We start from the raw sequence: 25,207 nt of genomic DNA on the forward strand, positions 1-25,207 counted from the left end.
TGAATGAATGAAAGTACACACGTCAGACTTCTACAGAATCCATCTGCCTTCTTACCAAGCATCTCTGGCCCAATAATCATGTTACTACTGCACAAGAACAATATTGGATTCCTCATATCCATGTGAATGCATTACGTTTGAAAGCAGAAAATGAAAAAAAAAAACGTGTCATTGTCCAGCCTCAAAATGATTTTTTGTCATTTTTTTTGCCTATCAGCAGTTCTTCTTTATGTTTGTCCCATATGATAAAAATAATTTATGGTTCTTAGAGGAACATTTACACAAATTTTAAAGAAAACTTTGGCTTTACATGGAAAAAGAAATGAAAAAACATTGAAGTGACGAATATTCAATCATTTCTACAGCGCCCCCTGTGGTAAAGTCTTGTATTTGGCCATCTTTAGACAGTTTTTAATAAGCAATGTTCAGTTTTTGAACAGTAATAAACCGTTTTTATAGATTGAGTGAATTCAGGAGGACACAACATAAAGATTACACTGAAGAGGAACGTCAGCACTTAGTCTTGAATGACAGGATTAATTGTTTGATATGTGAACCAAAAGTGACAATGCTGCTCTGAGAATGAACCTGAGCGTAAGCAGTGTTGGTCTTTGTGTGAATAAAGTCTCTCTGCTCACACGGTGGTCATGACCTTGAGGGACCCTGAGCGGAATCTGAGGATCTTCTTTTTGAGAGCGTGGGAAGCTTTGATCTTAACAAAGGCTTTGGGGTGAGACGAGGCACTGGCAGCGGCTTGAGGTGAAGGAGAGGACGAGGAAGATGTAGAAGCAAGGCGGGGCGGCAGCTGCTGGGGCCACACCAGCCCCCCGCTTTCGTCAGAGTCACTGGACATTGAGCTGGAGGCCGGAGTGTACACCTCGCTAGTGCTGGACTCGGACTCGGCTGGGGGTGCGGCGGCGGCAGCGTAGGCCTCGCCTCCCGGGCCGAGGGGCGCTTGGACCTGACAGTCTTGGTGCCACCTCTGAGCGTGCTGCTGCTGAGCGTGAGAGCAGGGGTGACCGTGGCGGATCCTTCGAGGAGGTCGTTTGTGTGACGTCTGGGTCTCGGCCTCATCCTGACTGAGCTCCAGGTTGGAGCACCAGCGCCGGCTCCCGTTGCGGCCGTTGTTGCTCACCTGCGGCCCAGCGGCTGGGGCTTTGCTTGGAGAAGGGTTGGTTTTGTCTTGCCGCCTCTCCGTGGTGCTGTACCTCCTCTCGGGGAGCCCCCGCTGCCCCAGCAGGCTGTTCTCCGACTGGGATCGACCGGTTTTACTGTTTGTCTTCTTGGATCTCTGTCGATCACTGTGACCTTTTTTAGAGGCTTTGTACTTGGAGCTGGGGTGGTCAGGAGAGGCGGCAGCTCGGCTGGGTTTTGGCTGCTCTGATTTGTAGTGTCTGGGGGAGCGCACGGGGGCCTGAGAGCTCTGTCCTGAGATGTACTGTGCACTTACTAAATTGTGCATTTGAGGAACAGGGGGGAGTGGATACAGATAATGTTGGGGGGATGGGGGATCACAAAAAAGGTCAGGAGGGCCAACGCTGCCGTTTGGATCCATAGAGGGCAGGGGTGATGGTAACCTCCCAGTCAGGGAGTGTGGCCTTGACTGGGGGTAGGGCAGAGCTAAATAACAGTCCTTCTCAAATAATTGGGCTTCTCCTCTGCAGGCCCCCACCTCTGGCGGGTCGCAACCCCATGCATGGCTCTTAGAGGTGGTCAATAGGTCAACGTAGGGCTGATGATGGGGGTCAGGAAGGCGTTGCTCCGCAGTCTGAGAGGGAGTTCTCCTGTGTCCAGAGACGCTCCCGTGTGGGGGGTCGGGGTTCAGGGTGGTGCGGGGCTGACATGGCCGAGGCGAGAGGGTGTGGCGCTGGACCAGACTCAAAATGTAGCCCTCCACCCTCAAAGCCTGCTGGTAGTCCTCCTCTGTGAGGTGGTCCTCGGCGGCCTCCTGCAGCCAGGCAGGGTCGGCCCCCCTGAAGTCCCACTGCCAGGAGTCCCCCGCCGAGCCCTCCTCCATGATGCCCTCCAGAGGTGGGTGAGGGGCGGAGAAAGAGCGCGGCAGAGAGGGGTGTGGCACCTGAACATCAAATTCTCCATTTATCACCGGGGGGTCTGCTGATTACAAAAAAAAACATCACAGTGAGGATATACCCAGTGACACGAGAGAACAAAATTCAATAATCCAGGTCATGTTTACGGACATACTTTTGGGATTCATGATCCAGTCGTGATTTTTGGAAGGTATTTTCCAAAGCTCAATCTTAATTTGTTTTCTCTAAAAAGGAAGTGAAGCTGAAACTAACTCAAGTATTCTTCAATCTAAGTGGTAAAACTGTATTTTACATTTTTTAGCAGCACCACAGGAAAGAAGAACAAAAAGTGCAAACAAAGCAAAGCAGAGATTTTATTGTTAGCCTTATAGAAAAGCTGAGGAAGATCAGCAAGAAATAGTCTTGTTCTATACTGAACATATTCTTGAACTCACAGTTTTTGTGCAACTCATGTCTTTATGGGTTTGTATAATTTGAAAAAAGTTAAGCAAAGTGAAGCATAAAATAAATGTTCTACTATTTACTATCATTATTGTTGTTAGTTATTATTTTTTAGTGCCATCCGTCAGTCGGACTAACTAGATTAGACTAGACCTGAGGGTTAGGGTTATGGTCTGTCCGTCCATCAGTCAGTCGGACTGAATAAACTAGATTAAACCAGACTAGAGTAAACTAGACTAGACTAGGGGATTAGAGTTAGGGTCCATCCGTCTGTCAGTCCATCAGTTAGTCAGACTGACTAGACTAGACTACATTAGATTAGAGGGTTAGGGTCATGGTCTGTCAGTCAGTCAGTCAGATTGAATAGACTAGATTAGACCACACTACACTAGACTAGACAACACTAGACGCTTAGGGTTATGGTCCGTCCTTCAGTCAGTTGGACTGACTAGACTAGACTAGACAAGAGGATTAGAGTTAAGGTCCATTTGTCTATCAGTCCATCAGTTAGTCAGACTGACTAGACTAGACTAGACTACATTACACTACACTACACTAGACTAGACTAGACTGGACTGGACTGGACTAGAGGCTTAGGGTTATGGTCCGTCCGTTCGTCCGTCAATCAGTCAGTCAATCGGACTGACTAGACTTGACAAGACTAGACTAGAGGGTTGGGGTGCGTCTGTCATTCAGTCGGGCTGACTAGACTAGACTAGAGAGTTAGGGTTAGGGCCCGTCCATCAGTCAGTCAATCCGACTGACTTGACTTTACTAGACTAGACTAGAGGGTTTAGGGTTATGGTCCATCTGTCCGTCCGTCAGTCAGTCATTCAGTCGGACTGATTAGACTAGACTAGGCAAGAGGATTAGAGTTAGGGTCCATTTGTCTGTCAGTATATCACTTAGTCAGATTGACTAGACTACACTAGACTAGACTACACTACACTAGACTAAACTAGACTAAACTGGACTGGACAAGAGGGTTAGGGTTATGGTCCGTCCGTCAGTCATTCAGTCAGACTGATTAGACTAGACTAGACTAGAGGGTTAGGGCCCGTCCGTCATTTAGTTCAGTCAGTCAGTTGGACAGACTAGACTAGACTAAAAGGTTAGAGTCCGTCAGTCAGTCCGTTCGTCTCTTGGACTGACTGGACTGGACTAGTTTAGACTAGAGTAGACCAGACTAAAGGGTTAGGATTAGAGTCTGTCCAGTCTAGTCTAGTCTAGTCTAGTCAGTCCAGTCCAGCACAGTCTAATCTAGTCTAGTCTAATCTAAAAGTAGTAAAATCTGAAGACAAACACTGAAATGTGGGATAACTAAGTCTATCTATCCCGTCCGCTCCTATCTGCTCATGTTCTCACCTACAGACTTGGGCCTGTCGTTGGCGTAAAGGTGACATGGTACGGTCTCTGTGAGCTCAGCAGTGGAGGACTTTCCTTTTGGCGACTGACCCTCACTCGATTCATAGAAACCTGGGACAAAGCAGAAGTAGAGAGCCAGAATAGACATCTCTTTTATTTATCCACCTTTGTGGTCACAGTCCTTCTCTAAAAATACTCTGCTTTTTTTTTTACAAAATGGCCACAAAGCAGAAAGCAGAAGTAACTGGAGCGTGAACAAACACGAGTTGAATGACAAACTCATCGCGAGTATATTTAGCAAAGCGCAGAGAGAGCCAGTTTTGTTAGTGGGAGCAGCACTATCATACAAAATATACTTAGTTTATTTACTGACTGGGAGGAAACTGCAGAGTACATTTGCATCTGGCAAAAATTTTAATTACACGGCTGACAGAGCTGTGATGAAAAGAAAGCTCTCAAACAGTGGGAGTACCAGAACTGGGCCGACTGTCGCCTGGGTCTCCTTGAGCTCCATCGCAGCAGCCATCATCGATGTCAATCCTCAGCTCTCCCACCTGCTGCTCCAGCGCCTGCAGGAGGCCCCATGGAGAACTCCGAAGAGCGCTCTGAAAAGCAAACACGACGCTCAGACTGCTTTGCTGAAGCATGGAGAAGTCAAGCATCCAAAACCTGTTGGACTAAAACACTTGTTTCCAGATGTTCTGCAGAAGGACGCACAGCTTTCTTATTCTATTTACAAAAGCTGAAACTATTGTGATAAATCCATCAGTGTTTGAGGTCACAAGGTCACATTTCCCATTTATCTCAAGTTGCTTTGAATCTAAAGTGACATCTCTGTTGTGCTGCGTTAACAACGGGCATGTGATGCGCATTCTTGAACGTGCATTTTAGTAAATGCTGTTTACACTGGACTGTCTCTACCTGATACTAGCGCATGTCCACGAGTTGGAAGTAGGTTGGTGCAAAATGTTGTGACTCTTGTTTCACAGTTTTTCTTTCACAGCTCTATTTTGATCTATGAAAGCCTTGGGCCGAATTCGAATTCTTCCCCTACCCCTCTGATTGTAGGGGCATTTGAAGGGGGAGGGTAGTCCGAAATAGTTTTTTTATTGGTGGCAGAGGGAAGCAGAGCCTTCTGCCATGAGAGTGATCAATGCTCTGCTGTGCTGAGGAGGAGAAGCGCTTTTCTGAAACACAGAGTTTACATTTAAAAAGTAATAATGACTTTTTGTTTTAGCACAACCTTTTTAGAGTTATAAAACCAGTGTTGGGATGTATTTCTGAGTGCTAGCAGCTAACATAGCTAACTATTGATGATGTCATTGCGTGGGAGAAACGTCTGAATTCAAAGACACTAAGTTTCCATAACTCTCTGTTTGGAGGGTTAAATGTGGGAGAAACCGTGGGAGGTAGGGCAGGGGTCAGCAACCTTTAGCAGTAAAAGAGCCATTTGGGCTCATTTTCTACTGATCAAAACCAAGAAGGAGCCAGATAATCATACTATATGAAAGATATTTCAATTTGCATTCATGACTTTTTTTTATAATAAATATGAATTATGTCTATTTTTTGGCACAAACAAAAGCAAAAATATAAAAAGAACCTAGCATCTCTCAAAATGTGATTTCTTTTTTTCTATTTTACTTTTTTTCAAAATAAAAGATGCTCTGTGCCAAACAGGATCATCTCAGTGCAGCTCTGTGCAGCTAGTTTCAGATTCGGCCTTGGTGTCACAGTATTCGAGCCAGGCTCAAACCACAATTATTATTTGTCCTCCATGATCAATTTTTAAACAATTAACTTTTATATGAATGAAAAAGGACGCCATCCATACGTCACTACCAAATTGGTCAAAATTTGATCTGTAGAATTACAGATTTGCACTGAAAACTCTGACCTGTCAGATGTTTTGTTGAAGTGTCCTCCCCTTAAAGCTGCAGACACAAAAATCAAATTACAGCCCATGTGTGGAGGTATGTAAAGTCCTTCAAAATCTGACAAAAACAGAGTAACGTTCACTGTAAATTGTGCAGAGGACATATTCTTTCGAGAACTGGAAACACCATAAGCCTTTTTTATCACCTGAAGCAGTGCGACTGAGCATGCTCAATCTCAGACTGAAATAAATAATAATTTTCAAGCAAAAACAACAAAGTTCAGACCAGCAGAGCAGCAACAGTCAAAACTATGAGAAGAAATTCTGAGAGTTTGCTTTTATTTCTTAGCTTATTCACAGAATGTTGACAAAAATGTCATTTTATGTATTGTTGAAAACATTAGAATGTATTTGTGGAATTAATGCTTTGTTTTTAAATGAAATGATCTAGCAGTTTAGTGTTGTATTTTACTTATGTTCTCTTGAAACTTGAAACCTTTGGTATAGATGCCTTTTCTTAGTTATTTAATAAAAATTGTGTCATATTCCTTCAGTGCATCTGTTATGTTTAGTGTGACAGGAAATACATATTTAAATCTAAACAACCTGCTGATGCTTACACATTTCTCTTATGAGTTTTTCAAATTTAACAAATTGGATTTATATCGTGATATATATCGTTATCGCACAATATGCTAAATCTATATCGCGATATAAAAAAAATTCCTATCGCCCAGCCCTAGACTGAAGGAAAGCTTTTTCCCACAAGCAGTCACTTAACTTAACACCCAGTAACATCCGTACACAGCACTCAATGACACCGACTCTGTACCCTTGTTGGAAATTGGATTACAGGACTAATTGCATCTTTGTACATCTGTATTTTTGCACAACTGATGTTTGTTGTTGAGCTGCTCGAATCTCGTTACAAAATGACTCTGATTCTGTTTTTATACCGTTGGCACCTTTGTGAATTGAAACCGACGCCATCCATTTATTTAATTTTTTAGACTTTTTACTGTATATTGATGTGAGCAGATTTCATGTTTTATCTGTAACTTATTGCACTGTGGTGTTGTTTCTGTATTGTCAATGTGAACTCAGGTTGTCATTGTAAATGAGAAATTGTTCTGAATCGATCTACCTGGATAAATGAAGGTTCTACCAATTTATCCTTACCAAATCAGAGTCCCTGATTGGTCAAAGTCTGACCTGATTTAACTTCCAACACGCATTCAATGACTGTGTTTGCTATGCAGACTTAAGTTAACTTGCGAAGCTACGCACGTTGCCATGGGTGATGTGAACGTAGATTTAGAGGTAGCCCTTAGCAAAAAGTAGTTAAATGTATTACGAGTACACTCAGTCAATACTAAAAGTAAGACTGCCTGGAAACATGAAGTTCTTCTTCTTCACTAGGCAATACTTTGCCTAGTATTTGTAATCTGTGCTTTCTGGAGGAGGCCTAATGATGTCAGCAGGGACATAAAAACCATTACAGTTTCTAGGTTCACCTCAGTCATAAACTTATAAACTTAATCAAAACAAATGAAATCAATGCTAAGTTAGCAGCCCTTACTTTTAAAAATTACAATTATTTTATTTTTCTTCAGCTAGAGAGCCACTGTGGAGGGGTAAAAGCTCCAGAGCCTGCACTACACGGACACCATCTTTAGGATACTTGCTACACTTAGAATGAAATCAACTTCAACATGTACGACTCCTAGCCAAGGGAGAGTAGCTTCTGTTTCATTTTGTGGAGTATTTTTCCTCACACAAAGTGGCCTTAGATGGTTAAAACTGTGTCAGTGGGAACTGAGTAATCATAAAGCTGCAGCTCAGATGAAGTCGTAGTTTACTAAAATCCAAACGCGTCCATCGGCGGTCAGCGCTGTGCAGCGTTGAAGCGCATCCACGCATGGCTTCCATATCTGTCACTGGGCTCTAATATCCAGGCAGGCTCACATGGGAGGCAGTGAGTCGAAAGATGAATAATTCAGGACTCTCCGGCGGGTAGGGGGATGTTCTTTCATGCAGCTGGGGGTGTACGCAGCACGGATACACAAATATACAGGCCAATATGCTTACTCATACTTCCCGGATAATATGCAACCATTCCAAAGAAGGACTGGATCGGGACTGCAGACACTTGTGTGAACACAACAAAATACTTAATTTGTCTAATTTGACCCTCGTGAGATCCACTATTTAACATATATATATTTTACCTGAACGTTTTTCACACTATTTTGGTGAGATTTTCAGAATAAAAGTACACGTTCCCCTGCAGTCATTGTGGTAAAAAGCTTTAATCTTATTTAGCTATCAAACACAATCTCACCATCTTGATGAAATTAGATGGTTGGGAATAAGATAAAGATAGGGCCCTTATTGTCCCGCAGAGGAGGAATTTGAACTACGCAGCAGCAGGAAAACAAGGACCGCCATGTGTCAGTCCTGTGTCAGAACATGCTTTGTTTAAAACCTTACTGCAGCTTACCATAAACTCCATAAAAAAAACAGTTTTCTTTGTTTAAAATCTACAAATATCGGCTCTACATCCCAACCTCGTTACCCCAAGCTCTGTCTGTCCCCCCTATTGTCTCTTATTGTCTTACCATAAACAAAGCCTCAGCGTTAGCGCATCGCTACATTCAGAGCTTTGGCTGCTACATGGCTTAAAAAATTGCTGAAGGAGGGGAGACTATTGGAAATCAATAAATCAATAATCCTGCTTTCTACAATTGATTGCTTGCCGCCTCTTGGTGGACAAACAGGGATGTGAGGCTCAGAATTCCAGTCCTAACTCGAACCTTGTTCCTGAATTCAGAGGAACAGGCAAATAAATCTCTGAGAATGAACACAGAAGCGTGGTTCTTCTTGCATCCTGCTCTCAGACGCCACTCCACCGAATCTGCTCCCACACAGCTTCCCTGTGTGCACTGTACCGCTGCTGGTGGGGGGATGGGGGAGGCAGTGGACACCATGCAGACTCCCAGTTAGTGGGGGTAAGCAAAACATCAGGACCACCTACGTTTGAAACCAAAAGGAACGACCCGCAAGTGAAAGCCAAGACGAGCAGGAGGAAGATTTCATTTGTGGAAATCCTTAACAGGCCCTTCAGTGTGTCAGCAGAAAAAAAAAAACAAACCTAGAGAGTTTGAAGCCAAAATACACAGGAAATCCGTCTTTAAACATTTGCTGCAACTACAGTTAGTGCAGGTCTTCACTGCTTTAAACAGGATGTTTAAGTGGATCTCCAACATGGTGACAGCCGTAAAGATTTTGAAGAATAAAACCAAAAAAAATGTAAACACAACCAAACAAAAAGACTTTTATGGTGACTATTTTTAACAAAAACACAACTGCTATGTAAAATCCTATACATCTGCAAGACAATCCGCTCTTTAGGACGTGCTTTTATTAAATGAGATTTCACTTCTTTGAAGGCCATTCCTAAATGTTGCATTGAAAGTCCCAATACAATCATCTTTTGATCTTCAAAGCGTTCCCACAGGATTTCAATGATGATCAAGTCAAATTTAGCCAAGAAAAAAACCTGTGTTGTTTTTTAGGACAGAGTTTCTGCAGAGCGGCAGTAGTTCATTATTTGTTAAATCGTTGCTAGTAGGCTGCTAGAAGATTGAAACTGGGGAAAGTATGGTGCATTGGGGTTCTGTCCTCTATTCTAATTTATTTCTCCTCTGCTCTTTTCTTTAGTATTTATTTCATTTAGTTCTCTGTGCTTCTGTTTGGTGCAGTGCAATTCATGTGTTGTTCCTCTTCAGGGAGAGGGAGAATTTTCAGATTCCTGGTGTATCGCCTGTGCTCCTGTTCTTGGCAGTGGACCTCGCCTCTGGCTCGTCACCTCGAATTTAAAAGTCTGAGACATTCCAGGTGCATCGCGTTGCTCTTGTTCTTGGCAGTGGACCTCGCCTCTGGCTCGTCATCTTGGAGAGGGAGAGATCCCAGGTGGATCACCTGTGCTCTTGCTCTTGGCAGTGGACCTCGCCTCTGGCTCGTCATCTTTAGAGGGAGAGATCCCAGGTGGATCACCGGTGCTCTTGCTCTTGGCAGTGGACCTGGCCTCTGGCTCGCCATTTTGGAGTGGGAGAGATTCCAGGTGGATCGTCTGTCCTCCTGTTGTTGGCCGTGGACCACGCCTCTGGCTCATCGCGGCTGTGGACTTTGCCCCCACCTGTCCCCCAGCCCTATCTGGTTGAACTCTATTCAAACTTGTAGTTGTAGAGTTGTTAAGTTAATTCTTATTTAACAGTCCTGGTATTGCTTGTCCATCCCGAGAGAGTATCTCTCCTTCATGTGGAATCAGATTTTTTAGAAGTTTTTCTCTCTGTTTACATACTCTCCTGCTAGCTTACAGCCCCTCGAACTCCCAACTTAACATTACTGGTGCAACAAAAACGGCTAGTAATATTGGAGCTATGCAGCCGTAGTTTTACTCGGATGAAGGCTTATTTATTTTTTTTTTTAACTTGATTCATCGAATGGAGTGGAGCTCCGTTGTGGAGTATTATTTTATGTTACAAATATCCTTATTTTTCAAACAACATTTGTGTCTTCTCCTGATCCACAATAATTTGAATATGGAAATGCAGCTTTAATGTTATTTTTTTTTTATGTATGTCCTCCATCATCAGAGTCAATTTGTCGGAGTGGGTCTTTAAACTCATTGTCTGGGCTATTGTTTATTTTTTAGCCATTTGGAGGCGAGCGTGTTGATGGGTCTTAGATAATTGTCCCGCTGTGTGACCCCAATTTGCCTGATGTTTAAGAGTTGGGCAGATGGTCCCACATTTGGGTCTGTGGCCCCCAGAATACAGAGGCGATCCAAATCATTATATCTCCATCACCGTGCTTAACAGTTGCTGTGCAGTGTTGCTGCTAAATTAGATTATGTACAAACATTGAGAAATATGTTGAATTTTTTCCTCTTAAAAATAGTCAAAATAGTGGTTTGTATGTTATAGTCATTTCTTTGAGCCTCATTTATCTGAATTTGAGTTAACATTGTTTTTTTTTAAAAATAAGATTAACCTTTTTTTTGTGTTTTTGTCTTATAACTATTTTTTTGGGGGGGGGTATGATGGAGCTGAACTTGCTTAAAATTGCTCTATCTAGATTGATGTGCAGTGACAAATGTGTCTCAGCTATGATCAATTATTAAAGTAAATGTGATTAAGAGATCCTGAAAGTGAGTCCACAGATGAATTCATACTGAAGCAGCGTGGAGTCTTCTGTCAGAACATACTCTTTATATTTGCCTACTAGATCTTACATAAATCGTAAAAAGTTTCATTGGAGGTTCTATTTGTATAACTTTAAGCGCTTTTTGTGTCCTTGTTTTTAGCTTAAATCCTAAAAAAGAAAAAATAATAAACACAACTGCACATGATTACACTTATGTTGTAACTGGATCCACAAGTCTGTGACAGACCGACTCACTTTTCCTTATTAGGGCATTGAGAACCTAACCTTAACTTATGCCAAGCTTAAAGCTTTACCTAAACTACATTTACAGTACATCATCCCCATCCAGAACTTTGCATTTGGACTCTTCTGACCCGGTCGGGCTCCCACAAGGACTGATACTGGTGGTGTTTACACAAAAAAGGTCCTAATAAGGTAACGAATGTACAAACGCACACACAAAAGACGCCCTGTCTCCTTTTCCACTTTATAGCCCGCAGCTCCTGATTCTATATTTCTTCAAGCATGTGAACACAATTTGAATAAAAGCGGGTAAATGTTTGCTTTATGATTCTGTCGGCTGCCCTGACAGAGGAGCCATTCTTCATGCTCGTTGTTGACATAGCCAAAGTGAATGGCAGTCATAAGCAGTCTGAGCTGAAAACGTATCCCTAAATAAAGTCTGTGCCATGTGACCCAGACGTGCTGCCCAGGCCTGGTTTCTAGGAACTTCTGTGCACAGCCGTGTGGAGCCCCGTCGTGTTGATGCTGAACTGATTTGACAACATTTAATCAAGTGCTCCTGTGGTTTAACCTCAAACTTTTAGAGCTTTTGTAGATTTTTTATGAAAAAAGGGGGGATTAGAAATATAACGTAAAAACACTACTTTTGCTTTAATGAAGCGCCTCTTATAGATAATCAATGGGTGAGGGTTAAGAACGGACTTTTGTTCAGACAAAAACTGAACAGCATGACAAAGTATTGCTCACATAGGCAGTTTATATTAAGGCTGGGTATCAATAACAATTTTCAGAATCAATTCAATTCGATTCCGTTTTTTAAAATGTTTTCAATTCTTTAAATCCACTCAGTTTAATTCGATTCAATTCAATTTTGAGTTTACACAGTTTACACATCTGTTTAGAAATACATTATTAATCTACTATATGTTTTGAATATATTTATGTTAATCTAATACAGTTAAATGTATCATGAGAATGTTAATAGCATACAGTGTTAAAATTAGAAGTTCTAACAAAAATGTTCAGATCATTAACATTGTAAACATTGTTCTGCTTCTCCTGGAGGGCGTTTCAGTTTGGCCACTAGGTGGAGATTGCGCTATAGCATTACACCTTTTTTAAAATGAAGAATAAGCAATGAATGAGCCAAAAATGGTGCTTTAGATCACAAATGGTTACTTTAAAAAAAATAGTGTTTGGAAAATTCATGTCTGTAAGTTTATAAAAGATGTTCATCAGCCAAAACTGTATCTCCCTTTACAGTCAGTTAGTTCATTTAGTCGACTGAGCGTTAGCATTAGCCGTCCTTTGGAAAATTCCATTAAACATTAGCAATTCAATTCAATTCAATTTTATTTATATAGCCCAAAATCACAAAGAGATTTGCCTCATTGGGCTTCAAAATATAAACAATTGTTAAAACTAAACAGACTACAAAAACTGGTTATCCCTGTCCTTAGACCCTCCCTCCCGGTAAGGAAAAACTCCTAAAAAACCTGAGTCAGGAAAAAAGAAGAAACCTTAGGGATTCCCACATGAAGGAGAGATCCTAGCATGAAGCAGGCAGACTTTAGCTTTATGTGATAAATTGATTTATATTTTTTTGAATCGATTATTAATCTGTTGAGCTTAAATCGATTAAGCAATTTTATCAACCCAGCTAGTTTATATTAACAGATGAATGCTCACTGTATAAGACTGCAAAACAATCTGACAGCCTTCTCTCTGTTAGATTTTTTTTGCATATTTTCATCACAAAGTCAGTATCTGGAATAGTGCTGCCACAAATAATTATTTTAATAGTCGACTAATCACCGATAATTTTTTCTGATTAGTCGACTAATAGGGTCATGCGCAAAGATGTGAAACAAACATCTTAACCATCAATAACTTAACTAACTAAAAACTAGATATAGCATTCCCTGTGATACCGCTAGTGTGAATGCTGCAAGATGAATTTGGCAGCTGAAAATGCTAGTGCTGATAGTTGAAGATGCTAAAATTGATAGCTGAAAACGCTGAAACTAATAGCCAGCTAAAATATTAGTCAAATGTGAAATTAGCCTAAAAAACTGAAAAAAGCCTAGGTTACACAAAACAACTAGCATGAGGCTGAAATATTAGCTAAACTCCAAAATAGTCCAAAAAAAACGGTAAAAAAAATAAATTAGCTAAAAGAACTAGCATGTAGCTGAAATATTAGCTAAACTCCAAGATAGTCCAAAAAAACGGTTAAAAAAAATAAATTAGCTAAAAGAACTAGCATGTAGCTGAAATATTAGCTAAACTCCAAGATAGTCCAAAAAAACGGTTAAAAAAAATAAATTAGCTAAAAGAACTAGCATGTAGCTGAAATATTAGCTAAACTCCCTGAAAAACTGAAAAACAAAAAAATCTAAATTAGCCATAAAAGCTAGCATTATGTCATTAAAGCTTTCCATTTTACTACAGTGACTCTGTATAATATAAAGTAATGACTAATCGAATATTAAATTAGTCGTCGACTATTTTAATTGTCGATTAGTCGTCTAATCGTGGCGGCGCTAATCTGGAATGGCAACCCCCACCACCACCACCCAAAATACGATTTAAAAAAACAGCAAATATTTGTCGGCATCCACATCCAGCTTCTGTCTGTGTCACATCCATGAAGCTGCAGTCTTGAGTGTGAGGGAGGTCGGACCTTCATGCTTTCTCAGCTGCTATCCTGCATCCAGAGGCTGTCAACACCTCCAGTCACACACACACGCGCGCTCACACACCCCTCTGTATCCAGGGGAAGAATCTCTCTTGGGCTGCTGTGGCGTCGGCTCGGCCTTCAGAGTAGTCATGCGCTCAAAAACATATTAACGAACACACACACGTGCGCACACACTCACACACTCAGCTGTTTCTGTGCCACAGCGTGAACCAAGGCCACTCTCACCAGACGGGAACATGCATGGACGGTGAGGCTGCAGGATTTGGATCAGACGCAGATGGTGACCTGGTTTGCGCGAAGACCCAAATCTTTATTTAGATGCACGTGAGGCTCTCAGAGGAATGCGCGCACTCACTCCTCCCATGCACGCCACGGTGGCGCGCATAAATAAATAAATAAACAAAACAAACAAAGATGAAAGTGCGATGAAAGCCTGCGTATGGCTCTGTCACCTCCTCACTGTTTTTGGCCTTCTCGTCCCCCTTTGGAGTGACTTTAGCGCACGTGGCGCACTGGAAACGCGTGACAGCCTCACAAAAAGTACATTTTTTTCCTGTTTTGTCACACCACCCACAGACTCCACAGACGAGGGGTGTTCAAGGCCAAAGCGCGCCGCGTCCTCCTCACTCACTGTCGGCATCATTAGTATTCCGCTCCATATGCGCCTTTTGTTAGGCCCCTGGCACAGGGAAGGTGGTGGGGAGGGAGGGGTTGGGTGGAGGTGTGAAGAGGGGGGGCAGTTGATTTAAGATCCCTTCTACCCTTCTTAATAACGGCCTGTTTTAGTCGCAGCTCTGATGGCGCTGGAGGCTGCACGGCGCGCAAAAACTTCCAACAAAGTGCGGCACATGTTCCACCCCCCACCCCCCTGCACCAAATTCCTAAAAGTTGAATGCTCCAGTTTACCGAAAGTTTTTTAAATATAATATTTTAGCAACTTTCCATCACATAAAACATTCTTATATAGTGAAAAAGGAAACAAAAAGATTCACTTTTTCAGTTAAAGAAAGCTACACTGAATTCACTCATTTATGATGATCGGAAAGCATAAATTAGAGCTTGTTAAGTGGTGGATCCTGCTAAAGTCTGTGACAAGGGAACAATGGGCCATTAAATAGTCTGACTGTGTCACAAGCGGCGGCAGCTCCTCCCCCTAATTTCACTCCCCACAAGCATAAATCTCCGCTCAGCTCATTTTTACGCATTACTCCCTTTCACGGAGCGACATTATCCATTAAGTTGAGTAACTTTTTTTCCTGCTAAAGGTCACACGACACAAAAAGGCTCAGGAGTCCACCAAACGGTCAAGCAGAAACCGAGCTTCAAACTGTCTCATCCAAACACTTCTTACCAGCTGGCGCCGCAGCGTCAGGTTCGGCTGGCCCCAGCTGCTGAGGCACGACAGCTCTCTTCTGGGGTCGTCCTGGGCCAGAGGCTCCCCCAGAGCCAGGGCTCCCAGCACCAGACACTCCTGCCTCTGCCGGCGGAGCTCCAGCTCGCACAGTCCAGCCAGGCTCGCCTCCAAGCGCTCCTTAGTCCGACTGCGCTCCAGCGTCGCCGGGAAAGAAAACGCTCGCTGCATCTGTGCGTAAAATCCAGGGATAAAAGTGCAAGAAAAAAGCCAATAAATTCCCGTCAGTCTGAAGTTTGCTTTTATAGTGGCGAGTCAACTTTGTCATTCCATTCAGCGTTTCATTATATCCCTCGGAGAGGAGGCATGGTCCCCCCAAACCTTCTTTGCGCTGCACATTTTCTTGTCTCGCAGCTGTCAAATGTATCCACAAAGCTCCACCCTCTGCGAGAAAGTGGGGAGTGACCCCCCCTCTCTTCTTTGTAGAATCAGTCAGCGGATGGAGGCTGTGTGGGTGATGCGCGTAATCCACCCCATTCCATACAGTGACGCGTCGACCTCACCCATCTTGGCCCGGGACTAATGGACTCCTCCTCGGGGACTATTACTCCTCGCAGTGGAGGCAGACAGAGGGATTCAGACCGATTTAACAGACGAGGCTGAAACACTGACGGGAGCAGCTGGAAAAAATGAAGTCTGAGTCAGCAAACAGCAGCCCGTGCGTAAAGGCGCTGCGCACACGAGAAACTAAACTTAAATATAATGTAGAAAACTGTCATAGACATTACTTCTCCCCTGGAGGAGTTAAACTTTCCATTTTTTGGAGGAGTTTGCACAAGCATGCTGGCTGAAACAGCAAGAGTGAAAGTTTTTCACAAATCAGTTTAGTGATCCAGTCATGCTGGCTATTTCAGCTTTCTGAAATCTGATTAAAACTCAATTTCAAGCCATTTCTGCAGGATATTTGTTGCAAGCATCCACCTAGTAAGCATTTAAACCCATTATTATCATTATTATTAAAAAATCTGTTTTATTAGATCTGCTATATGTTATATAAGGTAAAATAGCTAAAACTCAAATTGGCTCAGAAAAAAGTGAATTTGGCACCAAGAACATCAGACATACAGTTCAGCTCCTGCAACTTTCTGATGCAAATGTGCAAAAAAGCTTTTATATGAACTTTTATCAAGTTCAGTTCTTTAAAACCCACAAAATCTTGTCTGTTTTTCCCAAACGGAACACTGAATGGTGTTTCTTCAGATGCACTAAAGTCCTCCAGCAAGCGGCTGACAAAAGACCAAATAATGACGCGCTCTATTCATCAGCTGACTCCAGTCCTCCTGAAGACTTGTGAGCTCCTCTGAAAAGAATTAATGAGGAAAGAAAACATTTGTATTTGAACAGTTTGAAGGACTTTGTCGGGTCACCTTTTACAACAGTAAACAGATCCAGACTTCCATGTTGAAAGACGGACCACAACAGTGGCTGTTAGGAAGACTTGAATGTGTTTTCAGTATTTGTAGATATTTCCTATGTTGTTGGACTTTTACTGTGCAGACACACAATTTCCCAGGAGATTGAAAATTTTGGCAAAAAAAAAACATAAAACTATCGATGTGAAACTCAAAACCTATGTTTGATTGGACTCTTAGGTACAAATTGAAACTCAAGCTACGTTCACACCTCCCTCAGTAACAAAGGGACCAATTATAAGGAAAAGTTTGTGTAAACGCACGTAAACTCACATTTTGGGCAGGGTGTCCCGTTAGTCTCCATACATAGAAGACATGATGTATTCCATACATACATGGTTCTAATGTATACTTTAGATTTCAGATTCCCCAGTGAGGAAGAGGAAGTGTTGTTGGAGGACCCAAAAACAAGAGATCAGACTTGGTGACAGAAAAGTAAAACCTTTAATTAATAAACTGAAACATTAAAAAAAGCCCATAGAGAAACATAAAAATGTTTACTAAAAAGAACAGATGACCTGACAGTGATGAACTGAAAACCAGACACTTAAAACAATGGTGTCGATCAAACCCTTATGGGGTCCAGATGACCCCACCCTTACATTGATGTGTGATCCATCCCATGACAAAGGTGGACAGTATCTTATGTCTGCCACAGACAACGATGAAGATAAAAAAATCCTTTAAAAATAAAGTTCAGGGCGCTGTCTTGTGGAGTCCAGATGACCCCACTTTTAATGAACGTTGATAACACGAGGGTTACCTAAATGAAGACAGCTGTGGATGATTAACCTGATGAGACCAACCGGGACAAGAGAACATGACAAATCACCACAAAAACCCAATCATAGAACCATGACACCTGAGTATGAAGACTTATGGGACACCCTTCATATAGGCTACACAACATGTGAGTTTTGAATTTGTGTTTCAAGTTAAACTGGGTTAAACTTTGACCAATCAGGGACTCTTCCAACTGTATGTGACGAACATGTGCTTGTAAATAGTAGGTAAAGAAGCCCCTCCCTGCTTGTCCGGTGTGAACACCATGGGCTAAATGTGTATGTAGCTGAAGAAAAGTTACTTTGAAAGAGACCATACTGTGAAAAATCAACTTTTTGAGCTTTAAAGTGTTTTATACTCTTCAATCCTCACTATAAACAACCCCAAAGTGGTATTTTGATCCATTTACACAATTCTGAGTAATCCTCTAAAACCTTGTGCTCTCAATAGCAGCCCCTCCCATACCCACGAAAACGAGCGGGTTCTCCCATGCTGATGTCACAACGTGAGACAGCCCCTTTCAGGAAGAGTCTGCTCCTCCCCCAAGCTAACACAAACACTTTCTCCACAAAGCTAGCAGCTAGAGTTAGCGGTGATCAGCTAGCTTTGCGAATCCCCCTTATATGGATATAGGTAACTCTAAAAGACTAAAGACAGTCATGCAATGGCCCCTTTAAGCATTTCTGTGTTAAACTTTTTTTTCTTTTTGTAACTCTGTAATGCCCACTAAATCAAATAATAGACAGAACCTTAAACATGTTTAGAATTGATATTATTAAACCTTTTAATGAATAAATTTGCAATGTCCTTTTTGTATGAGACTGCATCAATTATGACACAATGGAGGATTTGTTCAATTTAAGTTCATGATGCAAAAGCATTGACCTGAAGGCTCAGTAAAAAGCACCTTATTTACCCACTGTCTCAAATTTGATCCACACATATTTTTCATGGTGGAATTGTGCTATTTTTCCGTCAATGGAGGAAGTAGTCTTTTATAAAACAAACAACAATGAGTTATTCTCACCAAAAGCTTTTGAAAATGAGCTAAACTCATTGTCTGTACAAGTAAGAGTTAGACTAATTAGACTGTCTATGGTTATTGAAGCAGCCATTTTAAAATGAGCAGGAAAAGCCTTTTTTCTACTGCCCCTAGTGGAATGATGATGAACTGCAGGGCAGAAAACATGGATAGTTTTTTTTATTCTTCGGAAAACTGTTGATCATGCTAATGAGATAGGGGTCTCAGAAATGTGTGTATGGAATATGACACAAATTATTATAGGATTAAAATTAGTCAGTTAAAAGCTAAATGAAAATAAAGACTGAGTAGGTCCAACTTCAAAACAATGTAAAATTCTTTTGTTGGTCCTAGCTGGTGGGATGCATAACTTTCTCTGCTTCTTTTACAAGTCCTGCAGAAACCACAGATGGCAACTAATTGGTCACAATTAGTGCACAACTACTCTTTAAGTGTGCAATTAGTCTGAATTAGGACGGTAACTGAAGTAAAACAGCAGGAAGTTGTGAGAGCAGCTCCAATTTGATGATGTTTTGAAACTTTCTCCTGTTGGTGTAAAAAAAATAAAGACCCAAACAGTAAAGTTTTGTTTATTTTTCCTTTATTCAGACTTCCAATCTCTACTTCACATGAACCAGAAAGCCACTTCTTTCTTCAGTGTCTATGAGGCAAAGTCATCTGCAAGTGAGGACCTGCGCACAGCGCGGGCTCAGTTCTTTATCAGTGTGTGCGTGGAATGCAGATACACACAACAGAATCTTACAGCATGTGTATAAAGTTCACTAAAAGTCTAGAAATAAAACAAGGTCTAAAATAAAAAACAAAAACAAAAACACAGCGATAAAGAAAAAAAAACGTAGAGCAGAATTTTCTTTGAATGGAGCTACACCAGCGAGTTTTGAGATGTGCGTTTGCTATGAGTTCGATCTGCGGTTGATTCAGAATGAACGTCTATTGTGTTGTTGAAGGCTGTTAGTTAGCACTGTGTTGTGTGGTTGGCACTGCAGTCTCGCTGGCTCTGTGACAGCAAGGCAAATGCCAACGGGTATAGTCATCCAAGCAAACAATCAGTTAGTTGTCACTGCTAAAACCCCAAACTCCCGGGGTCGCCTCGGTCCTGCAGCTCAGCAGCCAAAGCAACAGTAATATCATTTGTGTGACCTGGGTTCATTGTGTGCCAAAAAAACACAAAGGCTGAAAAAAAGAGAAGTTAAAAACAAAAAGCATTGAGAGATTGAAGGTCTGCTTTGGGGCAGAAACATTTCTGGAATAATCTGCATAACTGTGGAGATCTGTCCGATCGTAGATGAGAGCGGAAAGAATCGAGTCATTGTTTGGTCTTCACCGACGAGAACCAACAAAGCTAAAATCACGGGGAGAAAAAACAACCTTTAAAGCACTTCAGTCACATTTTCCAAACATGTGACATTCCTGCGCCGTAAAAGACACGAAGCACAACCTCGGAGCAATCTGTCGGGGTCATCGGGGTCGTGAAAGTGAAGCCTGTCAAAGGTTTCTCCGTTCACATTCGGGTCTTAAGGTTTCTGTGTGTTATCATGACCGAGTGGCCCTTCCTGTGGACTCCAGCAGACCCACACTGAAGTCACATTTCCCTTTTTCAAATCCTTCATCCCTGCGTCGCCTAAAAACTCAAAGTGTCGCTCATTATCGCTTCAGTTTGGAGATGTTTTGTCTGTTTATTAAGACAGATTCAAAAAATAATTTCCATTAACAAGTATATATATATATATTTTTGGATCTACATTCTTTTGATCAAACTCAAGCCGACCTTAAAGTGCTTCCTTTTTCTCTTTCCCTCTCATGTTTTAAGTGCTCGTTGACAAAAACTTCAGAGGTGATTTTCTGCACCTCCTCGTTATTTACAGTACATGACAATCATTCCATTGAAAACAATGTGCGAAGGCCCGAGTCTGCTTCTTCCTTTTGGTTCACTGTGTGAAATGGACTCTCATGCTTTCACTACAACCAAGAAAGAACACTTGAAACGGAGGGAGTTACCATTTGGAAGAAAGTGGGAGGAGTCATCCCTAACTTTCTGTATCTCCGTGGATGTGGCATCAGCCACCGAGGAGAGAGAACATAAATAGCTGCTTTTTTCCATCAAAGAGGGGGTTAAAACTCAAAAGAAATGAAGAGTTTGTTTCCAAAGTGTTCATTGAAATCCTCAAGTTCAAAGTTAAGTCAAAGCTTCTGCTGAATCCCTTATGGGGTTGCTGGAGCCTAACCTCAGCGATTGTTTTACCCTGAACAAGTCGCCTGTCCGTTAGAGATCTGTCACATACTCAACCTAGGGGTATTTTAGACTCGATTAACCTAGGACGCAGGTTTTTAGACTCTGGGAGGAAGAAACAGAGAAAACACACACGTACTCGACGATTTAGTTTGAAGGGACCTGGTGGCAGACAAGATAGCGGCTGAAAATAATTACGCTGGGTTCACAACGGACGCGGAAGCACTACGAAGAAGTGTGCGCGTGGAACCTGCTTACCTCCAGTTCACACCAGTGTGACGTGTTTTTTTTTCTGCGACGGTCGACAGACGCTTCTGCTCAGCTGTGGTTATTTAGAGCTTCTAGAATTAACTCGACATCGTCCATCTTGACTTGTCGCCAACTGCTCTGCCTCTCTCCTTAATGACTGTGTTTTCAGACACCCAACCCCCCACTCCGTAGTTGGCCCACAACATTGATCTGTGTGTGTTGTTTGTGTGTTTATTTTCATCGTTATAGTCTGTTTAGATACAAAAATATGATCGCATTTGTCAATTGCTGCATTTTATTGTGAAAATTGTTTATTTTTTGAAAATTAACTAGAATTTCTTGTGTCTTGGTGTAATTTTCTGCCAGGTTTGACAAGGATCGCTCGCGCAACAAATAGACCAGACGCCAAAACAATCACTGGTTGGTGTGATCTGACCGTGGAGGATTCACGTCTGTTGTGAAGTTCACTATAGGTTAACAAGGGCGCCGAATGGCAGCGGCCTCTGTCTCGCGCCGCTTCCGCTTCTGGTGTGAACCCAGCGTTGGCCGGAAGTAAGTCCAGAACCAAATCATCAACCCCTGCCCACCTTAGGTCGCGGGCCGAACATTTAATGAATACTCTAAAAATCAATTTTTAAAAATTTCTGCTTCTGGCTAATGATTTTCAGCCGCCATCTTGTCTGCCGCCAGGACACTTTTCTAAATTCTAAATTTTGACAGAATAAACGCGGTTAATCTGGATTATTTCAGACCCAGGATGGCTTTGGAACTAAACTCTTCAGCTGTAAACCTGGTGGGACTGATGCGAGGCGGCACCCATTAGCATTTCAAATAAAAAAAAAGGCAGTCTGGCTCCAGGAGCCACAAAAAAAGAAAAAAAAAATCAAAACATGAGAAACATACATGTGTGGAATGGTAAAAATGTCACACTCATCTGCACGCATGTGCTTTTTGCGCTCACACTCACTCACACACACGCACACACACACGTGCGCGAATATAACCGCGCCAATGCGGAATCATACTTGCACACTGGACATGTCACAGACATATCTGGCATGCATTTCTAAGAAGAAAACACTTTTTTAGTTAGAAATTCTTTAACTGCTCTAGAGCTCTGATAATTTCTGTATTTACACATATTAACAATAAATATAGGTAATGTTTATATATTTTGAAATATATATTATATATTAAATAGTGAAATATTCTTATATATTTCAAATATATTGATAGAGTTCTTTCCAATTTGAAACATTTTAAAGAGATATAATCACAGTTTAGTGATGAAACATGTAAGAATACAGGTCTCCCTGCTGGTCCGGCTGCAGAGTCCCTGCATCCAGGAGGGGGTTGTTTTCCGTGATACATTCCACCTTTTTTTCAAGGATGAGGAATAATGCCACGCTTGGTGGCAGAGACTACGTTAGGGCCGACTGATCTTGTGTGCAGGGTGAGAGACGGGCTCTAGTCGCATCAGTCCGTCGGTTCTGCTCGTCAGTGTCATCGATCCGGCAGGGAGCCAGCCCTGCCAGGCCAGGTTCAGACAAGGAAACCGCTCTGATGGGCCAACGCCTCGCTGCAGCACGCGTTTGGGAGTTCCCTGGATGCTTTGAGGGGAGACTGCAGTGTGGACCGTCAGGGGACGATTGGTTCCGAACAGTCGAGGGAGTTTAAAAAGCCTTTTCGACTTTGATGAGATTTTTTTCAGACATACATAGACTGGAACTGGACCACGGTGACACCGACTGAGGGGAGCTAGGGTTTCTACATGCATGCAGTACTTCCTTCATTCTCTCTGCCCCTCTCGTGCCGGCACGGCTTACAGTAGGATGCACTTGGAAATAAAGAGAGTTGAAGGGGTCACGGGGGGCAGAGCAGGATCGGGTCGTGTGCCTCCCCACCACCGCCACACAGCTCAGTGAAGGAGGGGATCCCCCAGTCCCTGTGTGCGTGCATGAATCCCGCCCCCGCCTCCTTAGAGGAGGGTCAACTACCTCTCTTTGTATCTTTGGACCCAGTCGTGGTTGGTCCAGCATTGCCCTCTGTCCTCTGTCTGCCTTGGTGATCCCTGCACACTGGTTCACAATCAAAACAGGTCCTATATTGCACAGCATGCCCCTGTGGCCATGGGGTGGTTTGTCAGTGATATCGACTTTTCTTCTCCTCCGTCTCAGAGTTGTAGTCCCTCAAACCAATGCCTCGCTGGAGGTTCAGCAAGGAGTCTTTCATCTGAATGATAGAAAAAGGAGAGAGAAAAAAAAAATCACTCAAACCTAAAAAGAACTGTTTTTCTGCTGAAAATTAAGGACAAATGAAGACGTTACTGACTGTACAACTCAGTTTAGCCTTTTAAAGTGCAATGATGTCTGTGGACTTTCTTTGAAAAGGTATTCAATTATAAGACTCACTCTGATCTTCCTCTGATCTATTGTAAAAGCGTTCCCAGTGCTCTTTAATTTTATAACTAGAAAAGTTGCATTACCTTATTACCTTATTATAATGCTAGTGTGAATGCTTTTTGCTGAACGTAGCTGAAGATGCTGAAGCTTTTTGCTGAAAATGGTGACGCAATTTACTTTAACTGCTGAAGGGATTTGCTGAAAATGATAAAGCTATTTGCAAAATGTTAAATTTGCTAAAAGACTGGACAGTTTGTTAGAAAGAACTATGAAAGAAAACTGAAGTTGACCTAAATTTCTTAAAAAATTGTAGCAAAATTACTTAAACATCATTAAAACATGCCAATTTAGCAAAAATATTTAGTGTTGCTTAAATATTAGCTGAACTCCAAATTAGCCCAAAAAATCTCAGTAGATGCCAAATTAGCCAAAAAAGCTAGCTCGTTGCTTAATTACTAGCTGAACTCCAAAATAGCCTAAAATTCCTCAGTAAGCTAAATTAGTCAAAAACGTTAGCATGTTGATAAAATAGAAGCAAAACTCTTAATTAAGCTAAAAAACCCATGAAAAAAAACAAATTAGCAAAAAAATGTTAGAATGTTGTTAAAATATTAGCTAAACTTCAAAATAGCCCAAAATTCCTCAGTAAACTAAATTAGTCAAAAACGTTAGCATGTTGTTAAAATATAAGCTACACTATTAATTAGCCTAAGAACCCCAGTAGATAACAAAATAGCCAAAAATGTTAGCATGTTGCTAAAATATTAGCTAAACTCCAAAATAGCATAAAAAACCTCAGTAGATGCCAAATCACTCAAATGAGCTAGCATAATGCTAATATAGCAGCTCAATTCCATTTTCAAAAAATAACTATAAAAGATGAAAACATAGCCCATGAATACATTTAAGGCTTATTGCTAATCTACTTATAAATACGACATTTGAAGTCTTTCTCATTCATTTTCTGTAGGGCATATTTTATTTTGCTCAATATTTAAAAATTATATAGCTTTAAATACCAAAAATACAAGCAGTAATGACAGAAACGAGCTGAATGTTTTGATACCAAGATTGCTGAAATCGCTGAAAGAGGCATTGAGTTTTACTTGCTGAAAAACGTACAGAAAGGAGCAGAAGAATCACTATAGTGTGATTCTTGTATTCACACTATTATGCCATTTTAAGCCAAAATAATAATAAAAAAAACAGTGTTGTTTTCTAGGAAGTTTCTGCCAAGCATCCATTTCCCATCATCCCGTTGTTTATACTCTTTCCCACCAGCTTACGGCCCCTCAAACCCCCAAACTAACATTACAGGTGCAACAAAAATTGACGAGCAATATTGGAGCTATCCAGCTGTACAGAATAGAGCTGCTGCAAACGATTATTTTAAAATCAATGATTATTTTTTCCGATTAGAAACTGAATTTTAAGCTCAATTTTCTTTGTACAAGTCCTCTATCATCAGAAACATGCCACAAGAATGTGTCTTTAAGCAAATAACCTTTAGAAAGGTATAAAGTTGTCTCTCACAATTTTGTGGTCCACCTTCTGCAGTTTCACTATTTTGCAGATATTTGCTCACACTCTATTTTATGTTTTTAACAGTGGGTTGAGAGCTGCCTCCTGATTGGCTGCAGACCCTGTCAATCAATCTTCTCATATTCAGGTGTTTTTGTTTTTCTGTTATAGTTTAGAGTTATTCCATCTCCCCAGTGGACAGGAAACATGCAGAAGAGCCTTCTCTCACTGCAGTAACACGGCAGTTCAAGAATGATCTTTGCAGATCTGAT

General features: G+C 41.6%; 2 protein-coding genes across 24 annotated transcripts in view; both read right to left on the reverse strand.

Moving 5' to 3' along the window:
* Positions 1 to 53: 53 nt before the first annotated feature.
* On the reverse strand, positions 54 to 15,953 carry LOC112141277 (dapper 1). 4 transcript variants are annotated; one of them, XM_024264393.2, is made up of 4 exons: positions 15,237 to 15,953; positions 4,330 to 4,462; positions 3,858 to 3,968; positions 54 to 2,112 (listed from the first exon to the last, which is right to left on the reverse strand). In XM_024264393.2, exons 1-4 carry the CDS (start codon positions 15,465 to 15,467, stop codon positions 635 to 637), a joined length of 1,953 nt encoding a protein of 650 aa, XP_024120161.1. In that variant the 5' UTR covers positions 15,468 to 15,953; the 3' UTR covers positions 54 to 634. The 4 variants fall into 4 exon arrangements, with proteins under 4 accessions (XP_024120161.1, XP_024120160.1, XP_024120163.1 ...); XM_024264392.2 differs by having other exon boundaries at positions 54 to 2,115; positions 15,237 to 15,952; XM_024264395.2 differs by lacking the exon at positions 3,858 to 3,968.
* A 3,143-nt stretch (positions 15,954 to 19,096) lies between these two features.
* The window catches only part of gramd1bb (GRAM domain containing 1Bb), a 140,869-nt gene continuing 134,758 nt past the window's right edge, over positions 19,097 to 25,207 (reverse strand). For all 20 annotated transcript variants that reach the window (XM_036214732.1, XM_036214750.1, XM_036214749.1 and 17 more), the window contains one exon: positions 19,097 to 23,244. In XM_036214732.1, the coding sequence (XP_036070625.1) occupies positions 23,155 to 23,244 (90 nt within the window). In that variant the 3' untranslated portion in view covers positions 19,097 to 23,154. The remainder of the gene's footprint in view (positions 23,245 to 25,207) is intronic.

The sequence above is a fragment of the Oryzias melastigma genome, linkage group LG13, assembly GCF_002922805.2.
Source record: "Oryzias melastigma strain HK-1 linkage group LG13, ASM292280v2, whole genome shotgun sequence".
Classification (NCBI taxonomy): Eukaryota; Metazoa; Chordata; class Actinopteri; order Beloniformes; family Adrianichthyidae; genus Oryzias; species Oryzias melastigma.

Coding starts and splice junctions, on each gene's coding strand:
- LOC112141277 (XM_024264392.2), bottom strand. CDS start 15,467: ATGCAGCGAGCGTTTTCTTTCCCGGCGACGCTGGAGCGCAGTCGGACT. Junction 3,969..4,329: donor CGACAGTCGGCCCAGTTCTG/GTACTCCCACTG, acceptor GCTTTGTCCCAG/GTTTCTATGAATCGAGTGAG. Junction 2,116..3,857: donor CGACAGGCCCAAGTCTGTAG/GTGAGAACATGA, acceptor TTTTGTAATCAG/CAGACCCCCCGGTGATAAAT.